General features: G+C 40.9%; 1 protein-coding gene across 3 annotated transcripts in view; it reads right to left on the bottom strand.

Moving 5' to 3' along the window:
- POU6F2 (POU class 6 homeobox 2) overlaps positions 1-24,066 on the bottom strand; it is a 501,581-nt gene that overhangs the window by 29,591 nt on the left and 447,924 nt on the right. For all 3 annotated transcript variants that reach the window (XM_073008947.1, XM_073008946.1, XM_073008948.1), the window contains one exon: positions 6,032-6,238. In XM_073008947.1, the coding sequence (XP_072865048.1) occupies positions 6,032-6,238 (207 nt within the window). The remainder of the gene's footprint in view (positions 1-6,031; positions 6,239-24,066) is intronic.

Below are 24,066 nucleotides of genomic sequence, written 5' to 3' on the forward strand. Positions count from 1 at the left end.
AGACTAACAGCGGACCTCTCAGCAGAAACTCTACAAGCCAGAAGAGATTGGGGGCCAATATTCAACATTCTTAAAGAAAAGAATTTTCAATCCAGAATTTCATATCCAGCCCAACTAAGCTTCATAAGTGAAGGAGAAATAAAATCATTCCCAGACAAGCAAACACTTAGGGATTTTGTTACCACCATATCTGCCCTGCAACAGCTCCTGAAGGAAGCACTAAATATGGAAAGGAAAAACTGGTACCAGTCACTGCAAAAACACACCAAAACGCCCGGGCGCCGTGGCTCTTGCCTGTAATCCCACTTTGGGAGACCGAGGTGGGTGGATCACCTGAGGTCAGGGTTTGAGACCAGCCTGGCCAACATGGCAAAACCCCGTCTCTACTAAAAATACAAAAAATAGCCAGGTGTGGCAGTGCATACCTGCAATACCATCTACTCAGGAGGCTGAGGCAGGAGAATCGGTTGAACTCACGAGGCAGAGGTTGCAGTGAGCTGAAATCGTGCCATTGCACACCAGCCTGGGTGACAAGAGTGAAAATCCGTTTAAAAACAACAAAGCAAAAATAAACACAAAAAACACCAAAATATAAAGACCAATGACACTATGAAGAAACTACATCAACTAGTGTGCAAAATAACAAAATAGCAGCATGATGACAGAATCAAATTCACATATAACAATACTAACCTTAAATGTAAATGGGCTAAATGCCCAATTAAAAGACACAGACTGGCAAATTAGATAGAGTCAAGAGCGATTGGTGTGTTGTATTCAGGAGACCCATCTCATGTGCAAAGGCACATGTAGGCTCAAAATAAAGGGATGGAGGAAAATTTACCAAGCAAACGGAAAGCAAAAAAAAGCAGGGGTTGCAATCCTAGTCTCTGACAAAATGGACTTTAAACCAGCAGAGATCCAAAAGGACAAAAAAGGGATTACATAATGGTAAAGGGAACAATTCAACAAGAAGAGCTAATTATTCTAAATATATATGTACCCAATACAGGAGCACCCAGATTCATAAAACAAGCTCTTAGAGACCTACAAAGAGACTTAGACTCCCACACAATAATAGTAGGAGACTTTAATACCCCACTGTCAGTATTAGATAGATCAATGAGACAGAAAATTAACAAGGATATTCAGGACTTGAACTCAGCTCTGGATCAAGTGGACCTAATAGACCTAACAGAACTCTCCACCCCAAATCAACAGAATATACATTCTTCTCAGTGCCACATGGCCCTTATTCTAAAATCAACCACATAACTGGAAGTAAAACTCTCCTCATCAAATGTGAAAGAACTGAAATCATAAGCATCTCTCAGACCACAGTGTGATCAAATTAGAACTCAGGATTAAGAAACTCACCAAAACCACATAATTACATGGAAATTGAACAACCTACTCCTAGATGACTCCTGAGTAAATAATGAAATTAAGGCAGAAATCAAGAAGTTCTTTGAAACCAATGAGAACAAAGACACAACGTACCAGAATCTCTGAGACACAGCTCAGGCAGTGTTAAGAGGGAAATTTATACCACTAAATGCCCACACCAGAAAGCTAGAAAGATCTCAAATCAACACCTAACATCACAATTAAGAACTAGAGAGGCAAGAGCAAACTAATCCAAAAGCTAGCAGAAGACAAGAAATAACTAAGATCAGAGAAGAATTGAAGGAGACAGAGACAAGAAAAAACCCTCCAAAAAATTAATGAATCCAGGAGCTGTTTTTTTTTGAAAAAAAATAACAAAATAGATAGACCACTAGCTAGATTAATAAAGAAGAAAAGAGAGTAGAATCAAATAGACACAATAAAAAGTGATAAAGGGGATATAACCACTGACCTCACAGAAATACAAACTACCACCAGGTAACACTATAAACACCCCTACACAAATAAACTAGAAAATCTAGAAGAAATGAATAAATTCCTGGACACATACACCCTCCCAAGACCAAATCAGGAAGAAGTCAAATCCCTGAATAGACCAATAACAAGTTCTGAAATTGAGGCAGTAATTAATAGCCTACCAACAACAACAAAAAAAGCCCAGGTCCAGATGGAGTCACAGCTGAATTCTACCAGAAATGCAAAGAGGAGCTGGTACCACTGCTTCTGAAACTATTTCAAACAATGGAAAAGGAGAGACTCCTCCCTAACTCATTTTATGAAGCCAGCATCATCCTGATACCACAACCGGGAAGAGACACAACAAAAAAAGAAAGCTTCAGACCAATATTCCTGATTAACATAGATGCAAAAATCCTCAGTAAAATACTGGCAAAACAAATCCATCAGCAGATCAAAAAACTTATCCACCACTATCAAGTCAGCTTCATCCCTGGGATGCAAGGCTGGTTCAACTTATGCAAATCAATAAATGTAATCCATCACATAAACAGAATCAAAGACAAAAGCCACGTGATTATCTCAATAGATGCACAAAAAGCCTTTGATAAAATTCAACATCCCTTCATGTTAAAAACTCTTAATAAACTAGGTATTGATGGAACATATCTCAAAATAGTAAGAGCTATTTATGACAAACCCACAGTCAATATCACATTGAATGGGCAAAAGCTGGAAGCATTCCCTCTGAAAACGGGTACAAGACAAGGATGCCCTCTCTTACCATTCCTATTCAACATAGTATTGGAAGTTCTGGCCAGGGAAATCAGGTGAGAGAGGAAAATAAAGTGTGTTCAAATAGGAAGAGAGGAAGTCAAATTGTCTCTGCTTGCAGACGACATGATTTTATATTTAGAAAACCCCATCATCTTGGCCCAAAAACTCCTTAAACTGATAAGTAAGTTCAGCAAAGTCTCAGGATACAAAATCAATGTGCAAAAGTCACAGGCATTCTTTTACACCAACAATAGACAAGCAGAGAGCCAAATCATGAATGAACTCCCATTCACAATCACTACAAAGAGAATAAAATACTTAGGAATATAGCTAACAGGGGATGTGAAGGACCTCTTCAAGGAGAACTACAAACCACTGCTTAATGAAATAAGAGAAGACACAAACAAATGGAAAAACATTTCATTCTTTTTGATAGGAAGAATCAATATTGTGAAAATGGCCATACTGCCCAGAGTAATTTATAGATTCAATGCTATACCCATCAAACTACCATTGACATTCTTCACAGAATTAGAAAAAACTATTTTAAGTTTCACATGGAATCAAAGAAGACCCCAGATAGCCAAGACAATCATAAACAAAAAGAACAAAGCTGGAGGCATCACTCCGCCTGACTTCAAACTATACTACAAGGCTACAGTAACCAAAATAGCATGGCACTGGCACCAAAACAGATATATAGACCAATGGAGCAGAATAGAGAACTCATAAATAACACCACACATCTAAAACCATCTGATCTTGGACAAACCTGACAAACACAATGGGGAAAGGATTCCCTATTTAATAAATGGTGCTGGGAAAACTGGCTACCCATATGCAGAAAACTAAAACTGGACCCCTTTCTTACACATTATACAAAAATTAACTCAAGATGGATTAGACTTAAATGTAAAACCCCAAACCATAAAAACCCTAGAAGAAAACCTAGGCAATACCATTCAGGACATAGGCATGGGCAAAGACTTCATGACAAAAATGCCAAAAGCAATTGCAGCAAAAGCCAAAATTGACAAATGGGATCTAATTAAACGAAAGAACTTCTGCACAGCAAAAGAAACTAGCGTCAGAGTGAACAGGCAACCTACAGAATGGGAGAAAATTTTTGCAATCTATCCATCTGACAAAGGTCTAATATCCAGAATTTACAAGGAACTTAAACAAATATACAAGAAAAAAACAACCCCACCAAAAAGTGGGCAAAGGATATGAACAGACACTTCTCAAAAGAAGACATTTACACAGCCAACAAACATATGAAAAAAAGCTCAACATCACTGATCATCAGAGAAATGCAAATGAAAACCACAATGAGATACCATTTCATGCCAATCAGAATGGTGATTATTAAAAAGTCAGGAAACAATAGATGCTGGCGAGGCTGTGGAGAAATAGGAATGCTTTTACACTGTTGGTGGGAATGTAAATTAGTTCAACCATTGTGGAAGATAGTGTGGTGATTCCTCAAGGATCTAGAACCTGGAATATCATTTGACCCAGCAATCCCATTACTGGGTATATACCCAAAAGAATATAAATCATTCTACTATAAAGACACATGCACATGTATATTTATTGCAGCACTGTTTACAATAGCAAAGACACGGAACCAACCCAAATGCCCATCAATGATAGATTAGATAAGGAAAATGTGGTACATATACACCATGGAATACTATGCTGCCATAAAAGGGAATGAGATCATGTCCTTTGCAGGGATATGGATGAAGCTGGAACCCATCATCCTCAGCAAACTAACACAGGAACAGAAAACCAAACACCTCATGTTCTCACTCATAATGGGGAGTTGAACATTGAGAACAGATGGACACAGAGAAGGGAACAACACACACCAGGGCCTGTTAGGGGGTAGGGGTGTGAGGAGGGAACTTAGAGGACGGGTCCATAGGTGTGGCAAGCACCATAGCACACGTATACCTATGTAACAAACCTGCACTTTCTGCACATGAATCTCTGTAAGTGTGTGTGTTTGTGTGTTTTTTTAGAGAAGAAGTTAAAAAAAAAAAACGAAAACAAAAAACCAAAAACAAGCCCTCATAGACCTCCAGGGCTTGACTGCAGAGTAAATCATCACCATCATCATCACCATCACCATCATCATCACTATCATCACGACTACGTTAGTGCTTACTGCATGCCAGGTACTATTCTGACCACTTCATATGTGTTAACTCATTTAATCCTCATAACCACCCTGTGAGGTAGCTACTGGTGTATCCCCACTTTACAAATGAGGTAACAGGGGCACAAAGATGATATGTAGCGTGTTCAAGATCACACAGAGAAAAAGTCCATCCTTTTCGGCTTGTTTATAGAGCCCTTCCATGAATGTCCTCTGCCTCCTCTCTGCTCCAATCACATGAGCCTTTCTCCTGTTTCTCAACACTTCATCCTCTTTCCCATTTCCCTGCCTTTGTGCCTGCTGTTCCCTCTACTTGGAATGTTGTTAACCCTTCGTTTACTTGGTTAACTCATACCCAACTGTCCAGACTCCATTCCCAAGCCATTATCTCTGGGAGGACTAAAAATTCTCCGGGCAGAGTTGGTCACTTCCAGCTCTGTGGTGACACCTGTCCTGTCACAGGACAGTCTCTGCTCTACTGCACAACAGATTCTGCTTATATATCTGTGTCCTCTACAGGGTGATGAGCTCCCTAAAATCAGAAAGCATCTCTCCTTTATTTCTGTTTCCTCGCATTTATCAGGGGCCTGTTATACAGTAGGTTATCAAAAAATGTTTGTTGAAGGAGCCAATTAACCAGACACTCCATGAGGTCAGGGACCACACCTTTCTTCTGTGCTGCGGACCCAACCTCTAGCACAAACACATAGGAAGCTCTCAATTGATATTTGAATGGAAAAATTAACTGGATCATCATGGTTTTGTGAAATTCAACCAAGCAGAATTTCCTATTTTTCATTTCCTCATTTGTAGGCAGTGGTTTCAGCAGCAGCAGCTTGGGATCTCTTAATATTTAATAATTTTTTCATTCACAGTTAAGGCATGAGTGTTCTTGGTTTCTCTTTGACCTCATTTTGAAAATCTGAAAATTAAGTATCTTGAGCACAGATTAATAATAATACATTCCTATTGAATTTTAGGGCACTCTCTCTGTTTGTAATTTAATATATTCTTATTTTTAGATTAAAGACATATTTAGTTATCACCCATATTCATTAAGAATGAAAAATAGAGTTACATGCCATTTTATAAGTATCGATATGTTCAGATGAGTGAGATCAAATATTTTGTAACGTAAAAATTACTTTTCACTGATTGAGACCAAAGAGGAGAAGCTGGATAAGGAGAGTGTCCTGTGCCATGGCTGCCTTGGCCTGGAACATTTACCTGCTGGCCGGGCTTGATGGGTGACAGCGTGATGCCCTGGGTGTTGATCACGGGCAGGATCTGGTTCCCAATGACTGTGGCGATGATCTGGCCCTGGGCGTTTGTTAGGAGCTGGGGGGTGATTGGCTGCACTTGCAAGCCCTGAGTGCCGCTCGCTGCTTGGCTGGATGGCCCTGGATTAGGCATCAGTGGGATGGTCCCGATAATCTGCAAGAGACAGGCCCAAAGGTGAAGAGCTGGCTCCGTGAAGGGTCTGCGCATGCAACTGAAGACCATGCAGTGCCTGGTCTCTGTAGGATGCTCTCTGGGAGCTGACTCAGAATCTGCAAGCAGCTCTGGAGGGGGGTGCGGTGGAAGAAAGTGGCAGGGGCAGGCATCTAAAGAAGAGATAAATACACATGAACTGAGTTCATGGGATGGAAGGGAGAAACATCTTATATAAAAATAAAATCAAGCATCTGTTAAGATATAAACATGCAGTTTTTGCCAGGGCAGGTCTGACATCTGTTTTTTCTCAGAACCAGAGGGAGGATGGGCTTCTCACAGCACCCAAGGCCCTCTTCCACCTGGGAAGCTGCATCCCACCGCCCCCCAAACCTAGGTGGCTCCATACTCCCTGAACTAAAGGGGATCCTTTGACATTCTTTCCTCTGCCTCCTTCCCTCCACCGACATTCAGCTCCTCTCCCAAGGCTAGGGGAGGGGCTCCCTGATACTCGCAGCAGGACTGGGGCCTCACACACCCTGGTGTTTACAGCGGTGGAGAGCCTGGGCGCGCAGAGTGACAGGATTCCATTCCCAGCTGTGCCACTCACTGGCTGTGGCACGTTTGTCAAGGGACCTAAGCTTTCTGAAGGCTCGAGAGAACTGAGATTATAAACAAGTTTTTGAAACTCTTAAAATAGAGGTGAAATGACTACTGAGGACTGAAATCAGAAAGAAAGTGCCTTTGAAATGATGTGTTGTAAAGCCAGGGCCTAAAGGTGAGGGGCTTGGGGCTTCTGTGGCAGGTGGCAGGGGAGGCTCTTCTCTGCATCCAGTGGCTTCCGGCTTCAGCGAGGGACCGTGGGGACAGACTACAGGAGGGGCCTGACCAGATCTAATTAATTACTGTGCCAAGGAGAAAGGCACCATGCATAGAAACAGCAAATGGACAGACTGGGTGTCCATAGAATCTGGAAATAGAGACCATATTGTTAGGGACACACTGTTCATGACAGATGTAATCTGTAAAAACCTAAAACATGATCTCTAAACTGTGGTGGCATCTCCTGAGAAGCGACGTGGTACTGGCCGTGTGGATGCTTTTCTGCCTCCACACACGGTAGGATGGTTATGCAGCTCTGCTTTGCCGGTCGCCTTCAAGGGCTCTGGCTCCCAGAGGTGAAATCTGGGGGCCACCAGGACACAGTAATAAGATCTCAGGAAGTGTTTTCACACATATGATTTCTCTGCATTCTGTATTCTTACAACACCTCTGTGAAGTAATATTTGTCATGCCTCTGCTTACTAGACAAGACACAGGGGCACAGGGAGGCCGAGCAACTCAATTGAGTCTCTTCACAGAAGCATTTGTAAGTGACAGTCTGGGGCTACAGTCCAGGTCTGGTTGACCCCAAGCACTTGCTTTTCCATCCTTCCCCCAGCTCCCACAACATGGAGAAGCTTGGAGGGCGCCAGCTCTTAGAAAATGTACTGTGTATCTTGTTTGCAATTTCCCACTAGATGAAAGGCTGCTGGTGGGCTGGGTTTGTAAATGATACTGCTTTCTACCCGCACAATACCCCGAGCAGTGCTTTGAACATAGTTTCTCAGTAAATGTTTTTTGACTGAATGGTTTCTAGATTCAGCTGTCACTGGGACTCCAGATGCAGCTGGAACCACAGGAGAACTGCAAGACCATGCCATTCAGTGACAGATCGTGCTGGAGAAAGCTTCCTCATCCCTAGGCCATTGCTTCCACCACAAAAGCCCCCGTGGGATGACACTAATGGAGGACCTGTGCGGATATCAAGTATCAATGGCATTTGTCAATGGAGGCTGATAAAGGTCAAGTAATTACTGCGAGAGTGGTCAGCTCTCCCCTAGGGAGTGTGGCAGGGCTGCAGTCTCACTGAGCAAGCCCACAATGCCTGGCCCGCAGCATCAGCAATGAGCACGTCCCATCAGTGCGGGCAAGGTCAGGAGGCGTCCACATCAATAGATCACAGCGCGTAAGTACTTTATTGATGAGTGGTCTTGCATTAAACAGCCAGGATTCAAAGGCCGGCTCCTGTGACCCCACAGGCAAAGTAAGAGAGGCCCAGGAACAGGCCTCCCATCTTCAGCCTATGTTGGATAACTCCCCTTTCCACACATGCACAATAAAAACTCAGCCACTGACCCACCCACTCTGGCCTTCCCCAGTGTCTTAGGCCTTTGCAGCCTCATTTTATCCTACCGGCCTGAGCTGAAAGTCTGTGGAAGCTGGATGCATCTACGGGGCAGGGCTGTGGGTCCTGTTTGGGGCAGGGTGTCAGTGCGATTAAGAGCCAGTAGGAGCAAGTATCCTGAGAGAATGGTTCAGGGTGAGCACAGCACATGACAGTTACAGAACACACTGTGATGAAGAGAGAGGCGTTCTGTCCCAGGAAGATTGACACCAGCCTGTGCTTGCCTTTGCGGTAATGAAATACTCTGCCTTTTTCCCGGGTGGAAAGAAGAAGAAAGGCAAATGCAAACAAGTCATCAGCCTCTTCCTTAAGCACAACGTCACTCTCAGCTGTGTGCCACCACATTACTAAAACATGGTGCTGCCTATGTTCCTACCCACCCTGCCCTGGCCTGAGCATCACTTATCAAGGATAGGATAACAGTAGTGTCAGAGCCAGAGGAATCTGTAATGACCTGACTATTGCTGCCTTTAACAAAGAGAGTCTGCCTTTGAGTTGGGGGTGGAGGGTCAGGAGCAGTTCTAAAGTCAGGAAGCCTTTGGTGACACTATGCATTCTTATTTTTGTTCCTCTTTGAGGGGCATTGGGGTCACCATCTCAACATGTCAAAAACTTGGTAGTGCACTATGGGGAATTTTGTCATATTCCCGAATGTATCACAATATGTTGGTTTCAATTGGCTCCCATTAATTGAAGGGTAGAGATGTGGTCACACACTGTGTCATCTAAATATTCTCTGATGTGCCTGTTTTGCTTACGCTGGCTCTGATTCCTCTTAGCACCGCCACAGACCTAATCAGAACTCCTCCATGGACTTTGACTTCACAGAGGTTGCAAGAAGGGAACCGGGGGAGCTGAGATGGCAAAGATCTGAGACTTTCTGTACTCATGAGAAGTTGTCCATTTCACCTGTGGAAATCATATTTTAAATTAAAGGCCTTTTGATACTCAAGGAAAGTATTTGCATCTACATATGTTTCAACGAAATCAGGAAATGAAAACGGAGGTTTGATAAGGCTGTAGGGGAATCTCTTATTTGAGAGTAAAGGTAGAAAGAGGATGCTTTTGGGACACTTGCAGTCCTAAAACTAGCTTTTGGAGTTCGACTTCCCAGCTCCCAGAAGCTAAGATTTACTGCTAGGAGAAGTCCTGATGGAAGGATTTGCCACTGAGCACACGGACAACTAGGCTGTGACTCCTGTTCAAGCCACTCAATGTACAAGACAGATTTATGTTCTCCTGAAATGCCAAGGATTCCTGCAGAGCAGCCTAATACCTGTAGATCCTTCTCTCTATAAACACTGTGTCAAGTGCCGTGAAGGATGCCAAAAAGATGCAACTGAGGCAGGGGAGGGGTAAACAAGACAGGTACTTTGAATGCAGAGATTCCAACAATCCAAGGGTGGAAATGATGAGCACCAAATGAGTAGCAAGTACTCTCTGAGAAAAATCTCTATACCTACATGGTGGGTATGCAAAACACTATTGGAAATGAATGAGTTACTTCCGAGGAAGAAGGGTGGGTATGGTTCAAGAGGCCTTCACAGAAGACAGGGGGGCCAAGCAGGGTCTGGAGGTTGGGTACAATTTGGGGAAGGCAGAGAAACCATTCCAAACAAGACATCAGCCTAAAGGTGAGAAACATGGGGGATGGGGAGTTGGATGCAAGAAAAGATTGAGACAGGTTAGCCTGGGAGGGTCAAATTCCATCCAGCCCAGGGTTTCTGATGAGTGAGTTTTGATGGGAGTGTAGTGGAGTGCTGAAATGGAGCTATTCCGTGCCAATGTCACTGTCTGGACAGAATGGACTCAAGTGGTGAGGGACTACAGATCTGGAAATCAGTTGTAGACCTAGGATGCTGCTGTCGTGTCCAAGCGTGAAGCAAAATGCCTCAATGACTCCTTGACAGAGGATTTGCTTGATTCACTAACTTCTGCTTCAATTCAAAAAGTATGGCCTACTCTCTGCCTAGGTTGCAACATTAGAAAATTTTCAGTTAAGTTATTGCCCTGTGAATCTCATAGCAAATAGCTGAGGCATTGTTTGCAATGATCCTCTATGTCTTTACCCTGATTCTCCACCAGTGATGATTCATCCCTGAAAAATGCTTTAACCAGGCCAAAGCCCATACCAGTTTTATAATAATAATTTGTGACCTAAAAGAGTCTGGCTTCTCTGAAACAGGACTTACTTGGTTGTTGCTGTGAATGTCCATCTATCTCTTTCCTTAAATGAATTAAGAGCATAAATCACAAAAGAGGAATAAAGGTCATATAGTAAGAGCAACTAAAAAAATCATTCAAATAGTAGTGTTTGCTAGCACACATATTTAAAAGATCCCCATTTCCCTAAGAACTTGAGTGGCTTACGTCCAAATGTGACTATCACTAATTCAGCAGCTATTACAACTTAAGCCATAATGAAGATTAGCTTGCAGTTGTAGCCAACCCCAGCAATTCAGGGTTCTGAAGCCCCTTTTGAGTCATGAGGTTATCATTACACTGCCCTCATGTGCCTCAGTCTAGTTGAGGCAGTCAATAGAGATGAATCATGACTGATGGTGGGTAAAGTGTCCTGAATGTATTCACTGCTGACGGGTGCATGTCATCAGCAGCAGTCTGAGAGTTCTGTCACAGAAGCCCAGGGCATTCAGATAAGTCATCTGATAGGCCACATGTTGTTATAGCCAATGATATGCTGTTAAACTCTGTGATGGAGAATGTGATTACAGATGTCAAATTGACAAGTAATTTTTTGCCCATATATGTAAGAAAAGGAGACCCATCAATGCTGTAAATCGGTAATTTCCTCAGGTCTTTCAATCCATCAGCAGAGACAATTCTTTCCCAAATATTTGTGCAATCTCAGCACATTTTGGTCAAGAGATTTTTGTTAACACTAGCATCATCCTGTCCATTCTTGAACAAGAGCTTATAACATTTGAGAGCCAGGGAGATGGTGGTGAGTGATCGCCAAACAGAAGCTGCCAATCAATCTTCTCCTTTCTTTCTGGTCTGGCCACAACTATTCTCTCTCTTCCTCCAAGTGATGATTTTGTCCTCCTTATACAGTATATTCATTCTAGGCTCACTGTACTCCCAAAGTTAGGGTTAAACTCTCTTAGAATTATTTTGGCAACTCTGATTAGGATGTAGGTTCTGGAAAGGTAGGAGAGTACTATTATTTCTCAAACAAAATGAATTTTTCCAAGATGCAAACTCGTGCCTTCTTGCATTTGGCTATGTCCAAGATGGAGAACAAGAGAAGCATGAATGTAGAGAGAGGCTTTAGCAAAGAATTTAAATCAGAGAATGTAAAGGCATAAAGACAAGCAGATGAAGGCATCTAATCAGAGGAAGACACTAGCCCAAGGGCAAATGGCTTTAATCTTGCAGGAAATGCCAATCCTCCAGCCATGGCTTTCTGGAGCTCCAGAGGTTCCAGTGTTTGGGAGGAAACAGTTTCTTCCTTTCCATGACTGTTTGACAATGTCTGGCATGGGTATGGGAATAGGAATGGCAGTGTGTTCCAAGATGGTATCACTACAATCCAGGATACGAGACAAATTACCTTAGACCAACCTGCAAGAAATGGATGACACGTATTTGTTTAATGAGCAACTATGAGAAGGATTTTTGAAGGTATACACTTTAATGCTTTTATTAGGGGTACCAATAGGTACTGTACCCCTGGGAATACCCACCTACTTGATACTTTTCCTTGTCAGTTAGAATTAGAATCCTTGCTTGGTGCTCTACTGTTTGGTTTCAACTTTAGAAACACACTCACAGACAAGAGTAAAGAACTGAAGGTGTCAAGGATCTTTAAAATGGCACTTTCTGTCACACTAAGAGAGGAATAATTTGCATGAAAACCGATGTTATTTAAACAGCAATAACAACAATAAAAACAATCCTCTCCCCTAAAAGCTTCTCAAAAGCCATTAAAGTGAATTCTCCTTAATAGAGTTTAAGATGTGTACCAAAGAAGAAAAAAATTCCCCACTGGCTGGGTTTAAGCCCAGGCTTTGCCACTAACTAGTAGGAGATCATTAGTGAATTACTTTACCTCTTAAGATCTCAGTCTACTCACCTGTAAAATAGGAATAGTAATGTCCACTTCATAAGGTTACTGTGAGAACTAAGATAATCTATGCAAAGCACTCAACACTGTGGTTTACCAGCCAAATAAGTGTTCAATAATAAATGGTCCTTCGTAGTTTAATTTTGTTTACATGCTCGTGTGGTAACTCCCGGGCATTTACACTAAATTGCAAAAGCTCTTTTGAATTCTTCTGAATGTTGTATTTTTTACCATGGAAATTATTTACCATGATGAATAGAAGATGATAGCTTATTATGAAATGTAATTTAATCTTCCCTGTTTTATAATAGAATGTTACGTTGGAAGTTTCCATGGGGGCACCAAGACCCAATTGGTCCTGCATTCCAGTGGAGTGACTAAACTATGTGCTGGACTTACAGAGGAGGTTAATGAAAACCAATTAGACAGTTCCAGAACTCAGACCTTGACAATGAGGACAGACACAGAGAAGTTTTGAAAATCTGTGTCTTTCTCACTTCCAGAGGTGGAGCACGGGGAGCTTTCTCCTTACCTCAAGGACAATAAAAGTGGTCGAATAAATATTGTGCTCTCAAATTTGGGGGAATTATTCTCGAGTAATGAAAAGGTGAGAGGCTATGGCTTTTGAGCTGAGGAGGGAGGAGAGAGAAAAAGGGAGGATGAGAGAGAGAGAAGAGACAGAAGAAGAAGAGGGAGAAAGAGAAGAGGGAGGGAGAGACAAAGAGAGTGAGAAAGATCTCTCACTGCCTGCCATTGACACTAGCTACTCTCCCATGACAGCAGGAGTAAGGATGTGTGAGTGTTTCTCTGGGCTCAATATCATGGGTCTGAACCATTTAAAATCCTGTCCCAGAGGACCCCTCGGGGAATGGACACTGGACAACACCAGAGAGGGCTTTGAAGAGTGAATCTGGAGAAAACTAAGCTCTGAGCAGGAAGTGGGCACTTGGAAGAAAACACAGTGCTCATAACAATGTGCCACTGAAAAGTCCCAGCTGGGCCTCAAAAGAACGCATGAAAGTGCCCCCAAGAGTTGGCCTGAGCCATTGGCTGGTCCAGAGAGCAGGAAGCCTTCTGCCATTCTTATCCGCTCATGTCTCCTTTCCTCACCTCAACCTGACTGGTTGAGGGCATCACGAGCAAGCTGGAGCAGGATGGGAACCATTCCAACAGGGAGAGCAGGAGGGGCCGGCTACCCTTTTCCACAGCAGCAAGCAGCAGGAAGGAGGCCCCAGTTGGGGCTGCTAATGGTGTTTTAAATTAGAGTTGCAGTTGGGACTGTTGTCAGAGAACTGGGCATCTTATTTGCAATTTAAAGTGGCCATACAAGATTGTGTTACCTGAGATGCCCAGAGAAGTCAAGAAGCAAGAAACCGCAGAGCTCTTGTTCCAGGGAAGAGGAACATCACCACTGAGAAGGCTGAAAGGGGCTGCCTTGCTCTCAAATATTAAGGTCAATAACACACAGAAAAGACATTTTATGAGTCATAATGAACATCAGGACTTTATCATCTAAGTGCTTGAAAAACAGAGGAGAAATGAAGGCAAGAAGGAGACAAGGAAAAAGAGAGGAGAGAATTTAAGAATCTAGCAGAGGTAGAGCATTTTAAACTGTGAGCAGAATATATTTTCCCATAAACTATGAATTTGGTTTATTTCTGAGAGGTAGCAGCTGCTATTTATAATAGTGATTGTTGAAGTTTCAGCTGACTTAAACATGTATACTATTCAAATGCATTAGTTGCTGACATTCCTCTGAAGATTTTGAAACCTTAAACTTATAACAGGAACAGTCAATGCCTACCAACAGGGACAATAGTTACGATATCTCAAAAAAGGTCAGAAGAGTCAGGAGAAGTTTTGACATGGTCATTGACAGTTAGGTTAGTAAGGTTGTTCCCATTAGTAACCAGAAATATTTACAAGTTGTGCTTGTAAATATAACAAAGATGTGCTTTTGTGGCTCTTCATTTCCTCTATTATGTTTAATTAAACACCAAACTCCCAAACACGTTCTTGAACAGTCTTTTTTCATGTAGTTATTGGGGAAGAAGAAATCTAGTATGTCTGCCTGTGCTTTCCAATTACAAATGATGAAGCAGGGAGAAGAGATTCTATTAGATCTTAATGACGTAAGACAGGACGAATAATGTCAATTCCAAAGGTGCTTTATGGGAATAATTTGCCTACAGAGTGTGGCCTGAACTCTAGTTATGCAGCCCATGAGCAGCAAACCTCGCAGAAGAAAGTCCACATTCCAGGGAACTGACAGGTCTCCCAGGTAGGAGTCAACTCAATGGATATTCTTGAGTCAACTCAATGATCATTCTTATTGGACTTGAATATTTCTCGGGTCCTTTGGCAAAATAAAGTTAGCAGCCTCGGCCCCATTCTGAACAGTTGACAGTTCCTACTACAATAATACTACAGCTGAATCTGGCACACTCCACACTCTGGAGGCAGGTGTTGTGTTTTTTTGTGTGTGTGTTTGTTTTTCCTTAAATTTTAAATTTTAAGATGCAGCATAATATCTGGGGTTACATATTTTACTGTAATTATGAGATTTGCCATGTTCTCTTTTATCTGCGTTTCCACTAGAGCTTTAGGAAACATTGATAGAAAAAGGATTTGATCCTGAATATAATCAAAAGAGTAAATTAAATTTATACAAGATTATATTACATTGAGATGAGAATTAAGTAAGGAGTCATTGTAACCACCTTCGTGGTCTATTCCCGGAGTGATTGGTGGACAGAAATCAGTGTCTAGGAAATGTATCCTTTTTTTGAACACAGTATAGGTGCCTGCCATGAACACGTTTTAAAATTATATCTGCATTATATATCCGCATAATGAAAAGCATACTGGAAAGTTCTGGATTACTTAAGGCTAATTGATTTCTCTATGGTACTTTTTTCCTTCTACTGCTCTGAATACTTTTTACTCAACTAGAAAGTAGGACGATGAAAACAGGAGATGGGCGAGTCAATTGTGCAAAATGTTATCTCCAGCTATTGTCAAGGTTCAGCTGGGCATTGCTATGGACTGAGGATTTATGTTCCCCCAAACTTCACATGTTGAAACCTCAAGTCCAGTGTAATGGTATTTGAAGTGAGGCCTTTGGAAAGTGATTAGGTCAAATGGGATTAGTGTCCATATAAAAGATACCCCAGAGAGTTCCCTGGACCCTTTCACTATGTAAGGACATATTGAAGCTTTAAGTATATAAGCGTGGTTATGTTTGTACAAATATTAACAATTATATATTGAACATATGTCAATATAGACAGTGGCAGCATTCGCACTGGCAGAACCCCTCTGCTTTATTCTGTGATGGCTTCAAAACTAAGAGGTGGTTTTATTCATGCATTTTCTATGTACAAATTCATCACTCACTCACTCAGCAAATCTTTTCTGAGGGCCTCCTTTGTGCCTGGCATGGGGGCAGGGCATACCACATTGTACTATTTCCTACTATAGAAGACCAGGATGTTACCCAGCCATCTGAATTTGTGTAAACCCTCTCTTTTGGATCAGTAGGAGTATTCTGTAAATCCTCTCTTATGGCACCAGCAACCCACCAATGGAGAAGAAAACCTAGGCTCCCTGTAGGCAGGACAGTCAAGATGGCAGCAGTTTACATAAAACTGAAGCCCGCACTGTTGACAAGAGTTCAATAGGTTATTTTCTCCTCCTGGAAACTGCTGCAACTGTCGATGACTTCAGGTGATCTCCCAAAGTTTCTCCTTTTGAAGACCAATTACATGCTCAGATGTGTTCGCTGCTCGACAACCGAGTTCACCCTTCCTTGAAATATGACCTTATTCTCTCTGTGGATTGAAATGTCTATTTGTTTTTATTCCAATTAGAATTCTACAGATATGAAAATTAAAATATATCCATAGATGGGAACTTTTTGGGAGTGTGATGGTGCTGCACCATTGTTGATGGCACTGTCAGGCAGTGTTCTAGATCTTGAGAGTCCGAGAAATATCTGACTATTCTAAATTTCATTTTAAAGCCACTCTGCAGGAAGGAACATCACCAAAATGCCTATGTAAGTCAGGTAACAATCTGGACTGAGTTACTTTATTGCGGGGGAGGGTAGGTGGGAAGTAGATCTATTGGGACTTCTGGTCTCTAAGGACATAAATTGAAGCCGCTGATTTCCCACTGGAGAGTAGACATGGCAGGCACACGGTGGAAAATGACCTCAACTTGGCATAGCACAATGCTCCTCCCAGTGGCCATAGCATAGTCACCACCTCTGCACATCTTGAGTCCATCACAAGGATCCTATGAATTTCTTACTTGTAAACAATAGCACAGCTCCATCACACTCCCAAAAAGTTCCCATCTATGGGTATATTTTAATTTTCCTATCTGTAGAATTCTAGTTTGAATAAAAGTGAATGGACATTTCCACCCACAGTTATTTATAACAAGGGCACATGTGATATCGCATAAAAACAAATTCCTTCAAGCCATTGTGGCCTTGGTTTCCATTTCTAGCATCTTACATTAGTTATTCTTTTTTCTTCACTTATTTATTTGAATATTACTTATTCAGTGGGAGGAAATGAAAATATTTGTAAATATGATCTAATGTTTCAATTTGCAGTTCTTCTTAGTGGTTTAACATTTTGATTATATTTGTCCACTAGAAAGTTTAAAAATGTTCCAGGTACTAGAAAACAAAGACAAATTTTTATGGATAAACTGGAAACGTTTCTTTTCATCATTCTTTCCTTTTCCCCCCAGTGACTATAGATTAAACTATGGTTTCTTTTCATTCTCTTAGTAGCTGCCAACACTGTCAAATTGCTAAAACATTTTTTCCCCTTAAAAGAGAAGCACAACTGTGGTGAAGCCATCATTTTGCAGAAAGACCAACTTCATGAGCCTTTACATGGCTTTGCCTAAAACTTTAAGTTTTAATACCATCAAAAATACCTAGAATTTGCAGAATTATTTCTGCTTCTGCCTGTTGATGCCAGATTAAGTGACTAAATCAGATTAAAGTTATTTATTGCTTGGGAGAACACCTGTTAGTTTCACTCAGCTTTGGTCCTTAGCAGCTTTAGGGAACATTCCTAAATAAACCACTGGACCTATGAACTGTTTATATTATTTTTCTTCCCAAATGAGAAAAAAAAAGAGCTATAGCAGTGGTAGCAAACAAACAAACAAACAACAAAACCCTAAATTTGGACCAGTGATCTCCAATATTCCAAGCTTTTTGGAGCAATAGAAATTGGTGAAGAAAATGTTTGGCAATTGCTTAAGAAAATACTGTACATATTTAGCATCCCTTTGTACTTTGTTTATACTCAGTAAGCACATACAAGCTGTAAAGCTGAATTTAAATTAGGATAAACAACAAAACAAGCCTCTAAGAAAATAAGAGGGTGGGGAATGAAGCCATGTCAAGTGCCATTAAAGATGCATCTGTTTATCACCACCCAGTTTCATGAGTCCAAGATGATTCATATGCTTTTTGTGAAGAGAATATCCATTGTTGTGGCAAAATTAAATGTATTTTGATAGTTGCATGAAATATTTATCTATCTATTCAATCAGAAAAAAGTTGTCTTCATCACTCAAACATATATTACTTTTTCAATTTCCTGTTAGTAATGTTTTTTTTAACGTTCTTTAGGGTGAGACCACAGAATTTCTCATTTCTCATGACAAAGACCATAACTCATTAGAATTATGCTGATGAGTTTTTCTCATAAAATTGCATCCCCATTTTCATAGGTGGCCAGCCAATCTGCAACCTTATCCCTAATGATTAGCCAGTTTTTGATAGACGTATGCAAAGAGGGCTGGATATACTCTTCCAATTGTGGTTTCTCATAGTTTTCTAATTCCTACTTTAAATGTCCCTCAGAAAAAGAGTATTTGGAAGGCACTTCAAATTTGGTCTTGGTGAAATATGATTTATTATTGCTAATAAACCAATCAATAAATATAATGATTTTCTGACTGTCCCGTTTTAAGCTCAATAATTTATAATTCATGCTGATAGCATGAATTTTGGCATTTTTAATTTCAAAAGTTATTTTTGAAGTACAGCCTTGTCAGGAATATGTCTCACAGCCTTGCCAGATGATATCATTCACAGACTAGCCATATATATTGTTAAGTAATGGAAAAGCTGGAATAGTGATGCTTTTATCAAAGAACCATTGAGATGTTTAGCTACAAAGCCAAAAATAATCTATTTAACTTCGCTAAAAAAATTGGAGCATTTTAAGCAATGTTTGTAGTATCATATTTGGTTTCTGAGAAGGGTACGTTTTTAGTACTTTCTGATTCATCTAGGTTCTGGATTTCAGGAACCAGTCTAGATATGCAAAACCACAGATACTATTCTCATTTCTACTGCCTTATCTCCATGTGAGCCTGGAGGGGCAGAAACTCCACTTTTCAAATATTTAGAAATATGTATGATTTTATAGTCTCAGAAATCAAAATGAATTCTCAAAGTCTGGAGTAGCGCACTATGTCATTTCCTTTTGTGTTCATTTAAGGAATTTGTGTATCACCTTTTAAACATAAACATTCTTTCAATAATGGTACCCTTTGTATTAAAAATCCTAAATAGTTCTTTTATAACCCAATAATACTGAGAAGATCTTCATATTAAAAAGGCTTCCATTTTAAACTTGCAAGAAAATCTTCAAATTTCATGTGAATTTAAAACAGATTTTTGGTTTTGCCCATGTTATTTACTCCTTCCTTTTGGCTATCTAGGATAGCTTGCTGATGTTACTTGCAGATTTGCTGAAGGCAGATGGGAATGTTTTCATTGTAGACCATCAGAGGAAATCAACAGTTGTTAAACGACCCTAGCAGGTACTATCTCTGTGACCCTGCCTTTTGATTAAATAAAGTACAACATTTTGTTATGGAGAAAAGTGAATGCTATTATGTCTAGCAGCCATCTAGTCATGTCATAGAGGCGAGCTAGACATCACCTAGCCTGTTGCTGCTGCTGCTAATCTGATGAAAACAAGATTGTCCAGCTTACCCGGTCACTAATGGTGTGGGCAGCTGACTCAAAAATCATCAAACTGGTCTTCTCTGCTTGCTGGCGGGACCATGGGTTTCAAGACAGATGTGAGTGCCAAGGATTTAACATCTTTTGTTACTTTTACTTTTCACAACAACCCCAAAATGTTAGCTGTGAAAACAATTGAAGTCAGTCATCTAAATTAACAATTGCCATTTTCATCAGATAGAGTAATGCTGGATGACCCACTTAAAAGCATATCCACATAAAACTTCGATATATTAAACAGACCCTACTTTAGGCCAGGCGCAGTGGCTCACTCCTGTAATCCCAGCACTTTGAGAGGCTGAGGTGGGTGGATCACTTGAGGTCAGGAGTTCGAGACCAGCCTAGCCAACATGGTGAAATCCCATCTCTACTAAAAATATACAGAAATTAGTGGGCCGTGGTGGTGCGTGCCTGTAATCCTAGCTACTCGGGAGACTGAGGCAGGAGAATTGTTTGAACCCAGGAGGCAGAGGTTGCAGTGAGCAGAGATGGTAGCACTGCACTCCAACCTGGGCGACAGAGTGAGATTCAGCCTCAAAAAACAAACAAAAAACCCAAACGGACACTACTTTGGATCAGCCACCCTAAGTGGTTAAAATATATATAGAGATATATATTTATGAAATAACTACTATATGGCAGGCACAGTATTAGACACTTATACATATTATGCTGAAAGCAGCTTTGCTTCAGAGGAAAGTTTGAAGCTTCAAAGCAGCCAGATCTGGGCTCAAGTCCAGGCTCTATCATTGACTGTATGGCTCTGGAAAGTTGGTTAACTTTTCTTTCTTTCTTTTTTTTTTTGAGATGGAGTCTTGCTCTGTCACCCAGGCTGGAGTGCAATGATGCGACCTCAGCTCACTGCAACCTCTGCCTCCTGGGTTCAAGCAATTCTCTTGCCTCAGCCTCCCAAGTAGCTGGGACTACAGGTGCCTGCCACTACACCTGGCTAATTTTGGTGTTTTTAGTAGAGACAGGGTTTCACCATGTTGGCCAGGCTGGTCACGAACTCCTGACCTGAAGTAATCTGTCTGCCTTGGCCTCTCAAAATGCTGGGATTACAGGCGTGAGCCACCGCGCCTGACCTGTTTAACTTTTCTGAGCCTTCAGTTCCTCAGCTGTAAATTAGAGATGATAATGCAAAATCAGGTGAGAATGAAATGAAATGAAATGAAATGATGAATTTATGCAAAAATGCTTATTGAATAGCATATTAGCATATATGAAATACTCCATTCGGGCCACAGATTTTATTACTGTATTTATGGTCTTTATGTGCCAGGTGCCATTCTAGCCACTTGGTTCTAGCTGCAGTGAACAAAACAAAATGTTTTAAATTATTATTACAGTACAGTGATTAAAAGCAATCTCTATTAGACATAACTGAGTTTGAATCCAGCCATTTCTAGTTGGATGATATTGGAAGTTTCTTAATCTGTATAATGGGAATAAACCACACTGTGTGTGGTGGTAAAGTAATATATCAAGTGCTTGGCACATAAATACCTACTTAGCACATAAATAGTGCTCAATTAGTGGCAGTAACATATTAATTTATTATTGCTATTAATACGAATCCTCCTAACAAACTTGAGAGGAATATATTGGTGTCATTTCATGGAAGAGATAACTTTAGCTGAAGAAGATTAAATATCTTGCCAGGGGGTGCAGAGCTGCTTGGAGATGAAGTCAGGATTCAGATTTGTCTGATTTGAAAGTCCATGTTCTTTATCCTGGGCCACCTTTCATGTTAGTACATGGGTATTTGCACTGTCCACCTCTGTTACTCTAAGGAGATTGGTTTATTGTGAGTATCTACGGGCAAGTCTAGGGAGTGTGCAACATTTTTTTTCCTGTTTGTGTATCTGTGTGTTGCTTAATAGCATTTACTTACAAACATAAAGCTGCATCACATCTTGACTTCACTGTAGTATTCTGAACTCTCCACCTGATGACATCTTCTCAGGATCTACTTATGTTGTTAGTTATACAGGTAGAAAAGCTTAGTTGATGAGATAAATGACAATTTGGAGTAATGGCTAGTGCACTTAATTCAACTGGGTCATTCGAAGGCCTACATTTGAACTTAATCTGGCTCCTCTCCCTGTTGTGAGTTGTGACTTTTCCATTCCTACCTAACTCTGATTTCTCATTTCTTTCTTATTGGCTCTGTGAGTTGATGACATCCTTAAGAGTATTCATCATGTCAACAACTCACAGGCCAACAAGAAAGTTGGGTGCATTATTGGGCATATGGTGTGGTAAATGATATACTGAAAGTTTATTTGAAAGTTTAATGTTTCTCACGTGAATTTAATGTTTTCTCCTCTCCAATAACGCTCTTCTTAACTATAAATATAGTTTGAAGATGGAGCTGATGTTGTTCTAGGATGCTAAATCAAAATTCAACACTTCCTCCTTTTCTTGTCTGCCCTCCTTCTACTCAAATCAAGTTTAATTTTCATTCTACAGTTGGAAAAGCTGAGATATAAATGGCTTCCACTCCCATCCCTGACTTTTTGTTAAATATTAAAAAGGAGCCATCATCAACAGCCCATTGTATGGTCTTATTGATACTGGAGTTGGTTCAGGATATTTATCAAATAAATAACATATTTCCTTAATTATAGTTATAAACATTTCAATGATCACTTCTTTTGTTTTTGTTTTTTTTTTCTTTTTTTACATTTTTAACATTTTTGAAATTAGGCTACCTCTAACAATTGATATATTTATCAAATGTGATATTTTCTTTCCTCCCCTCCAAAAATCAGTGGTATGACTTTTAAAATCAGTGGTGTCTTAGACTCAAAATAATTAATTCTTGCTCTATCAACCTCACAGAGTAAGAAGACTCAAAATACAGCATTCGATATTCCTCTTTTTCTTTGGAAGGGTTTACCTCATTCTGGGTGGATCTACAAATGTGTGGGGTTTTGCCACATTAGGAGCTCGATCAATTCTAACATCACTGTGCTGCGTGGGACAACAATCTTCAGCTGCAATCTTCAGCCCAACAGAAGATTCACTGGGATAGGGTTTTCTATTGGGCTCTGAAAGGCTAATTTGATGAGTACCCATACGAAGCACTCACCGTGCATTTCTTTCCTCATCGCTATGTTGCCTCACTGGAAGGCAGGAGACCTATGGACACCTTAAGGCGATTTTCTCTGGCAAGAAGTGGAGATCTGATACAGACTTGTCAAGAATGTCTCATTGCTTTAGACAATTCCTTGACACTACCTGTCCAGTTCCTTTGATTAGTAAAAATAATGATAGTAAGAATACCAGTTAAAATACCCTGTATTTATTCGGTAAGGTTTATATCTCTTTATAGTTTTCAAGTGTGAGTGAGTGTGTGTGTGTGTGTGTGTGTGTGTCTGTATGCCTTCAAGAGAACTCTGTGAGGTTGACAGAGCAAGAATTACAATTCCCATTTGCAGATGGAGACATGAAGGTTCTGGAGTTTGTGACATGTCTATGGAACAGCCAGGAAATGAACCAGGTCTCTGAACCTGAGAAAATCAGGGTGATATGGAAGAATGGGAATAGACTTCGAACTCAAATCTCAGTTCTGCCACTTCCAAAAGATGTTATCCCAGGGAGTCACTTAACCCCTGATGCCTTGAGAGTTTGCACAGCTGAGACAATCAAATCTGCCGTGAACTGCTCTGTTAGGATTATAGATGATACCAGCCCCAGGGTGAAGGCTCAATGCTTGGGAGATATTATTTTCATTGTTCTTTTCTAGAAGTCACTTGGCCCAAAGGACTTCAGCAAAGCCTAGCACTCCTCTAAGAATTAAACCAGTTAAAGAGCTTTGCACACAGTAAGAAGTCACGTGAACATTCGTTACCGTATTTTGCCATAGGGAGGCACTAATTGGAATGTAAACTATGCTCATGAAAGAAAGAGCTAATATGTCAGACTAGCTCTGAGGGAGCTGTTTGTAAATGGCATCTTGTAACGTAGTACCTGTTTAGAATTATAGCTGCTATTTAGGTTGCTTCATTAGTTACTTGGTCCTTTCCTGTCCTTTAGACAGACAGGATGTGCCAACAGTCTTGATTTAGGGGCCTCCACAAGAAAACGTTTCCTAATTCCCAGGAAAATGAAATAGTCACAGATAAAAATTTAAAAGATGGGCCAGGAGTGATGGCTCACCCCTGTAAATCCCAGCACTTTGGGAGGCCGAGGCAGGTGGATCGCCTGAGGTCAGGAGTTCGAGACCAGCCTGGTCAACATGGTGAAACTCCGTCTCTACTAAAAATACAAAAATTAGCTGGACGTGGTGGTGTGCGCCTGACATCCCAGCTGCTAGGGAGGCTGAAGCAGGAGAATCGCTTGAACCCTGGAGGTGGAGGTTGCAGTGAGCCAAGATTGTGCCATTGCACTCCAGCCTGGTCAACAAGAGTGAAGCTCCGTCTCAATAAATAAATAAGTAAACAAACAAA

The sequence above is a fragment of the Chlorocebus sabaeus genome, chromosome 21 (genome assembly GCF_047675955.1).
Source record: "Chlorocebus sabaeus isolate Y175 chromosome 21, mChlSab1.0.hap1, whole genome shotgun sequence".
In the NCBI taxonomy this organism is placed as follows: Eukaryota; Metazoa; Chordata; class Mammalia; order Primates; family Cercopithecidae; genus Chlorocebus; species Chlorocebus sabaeus.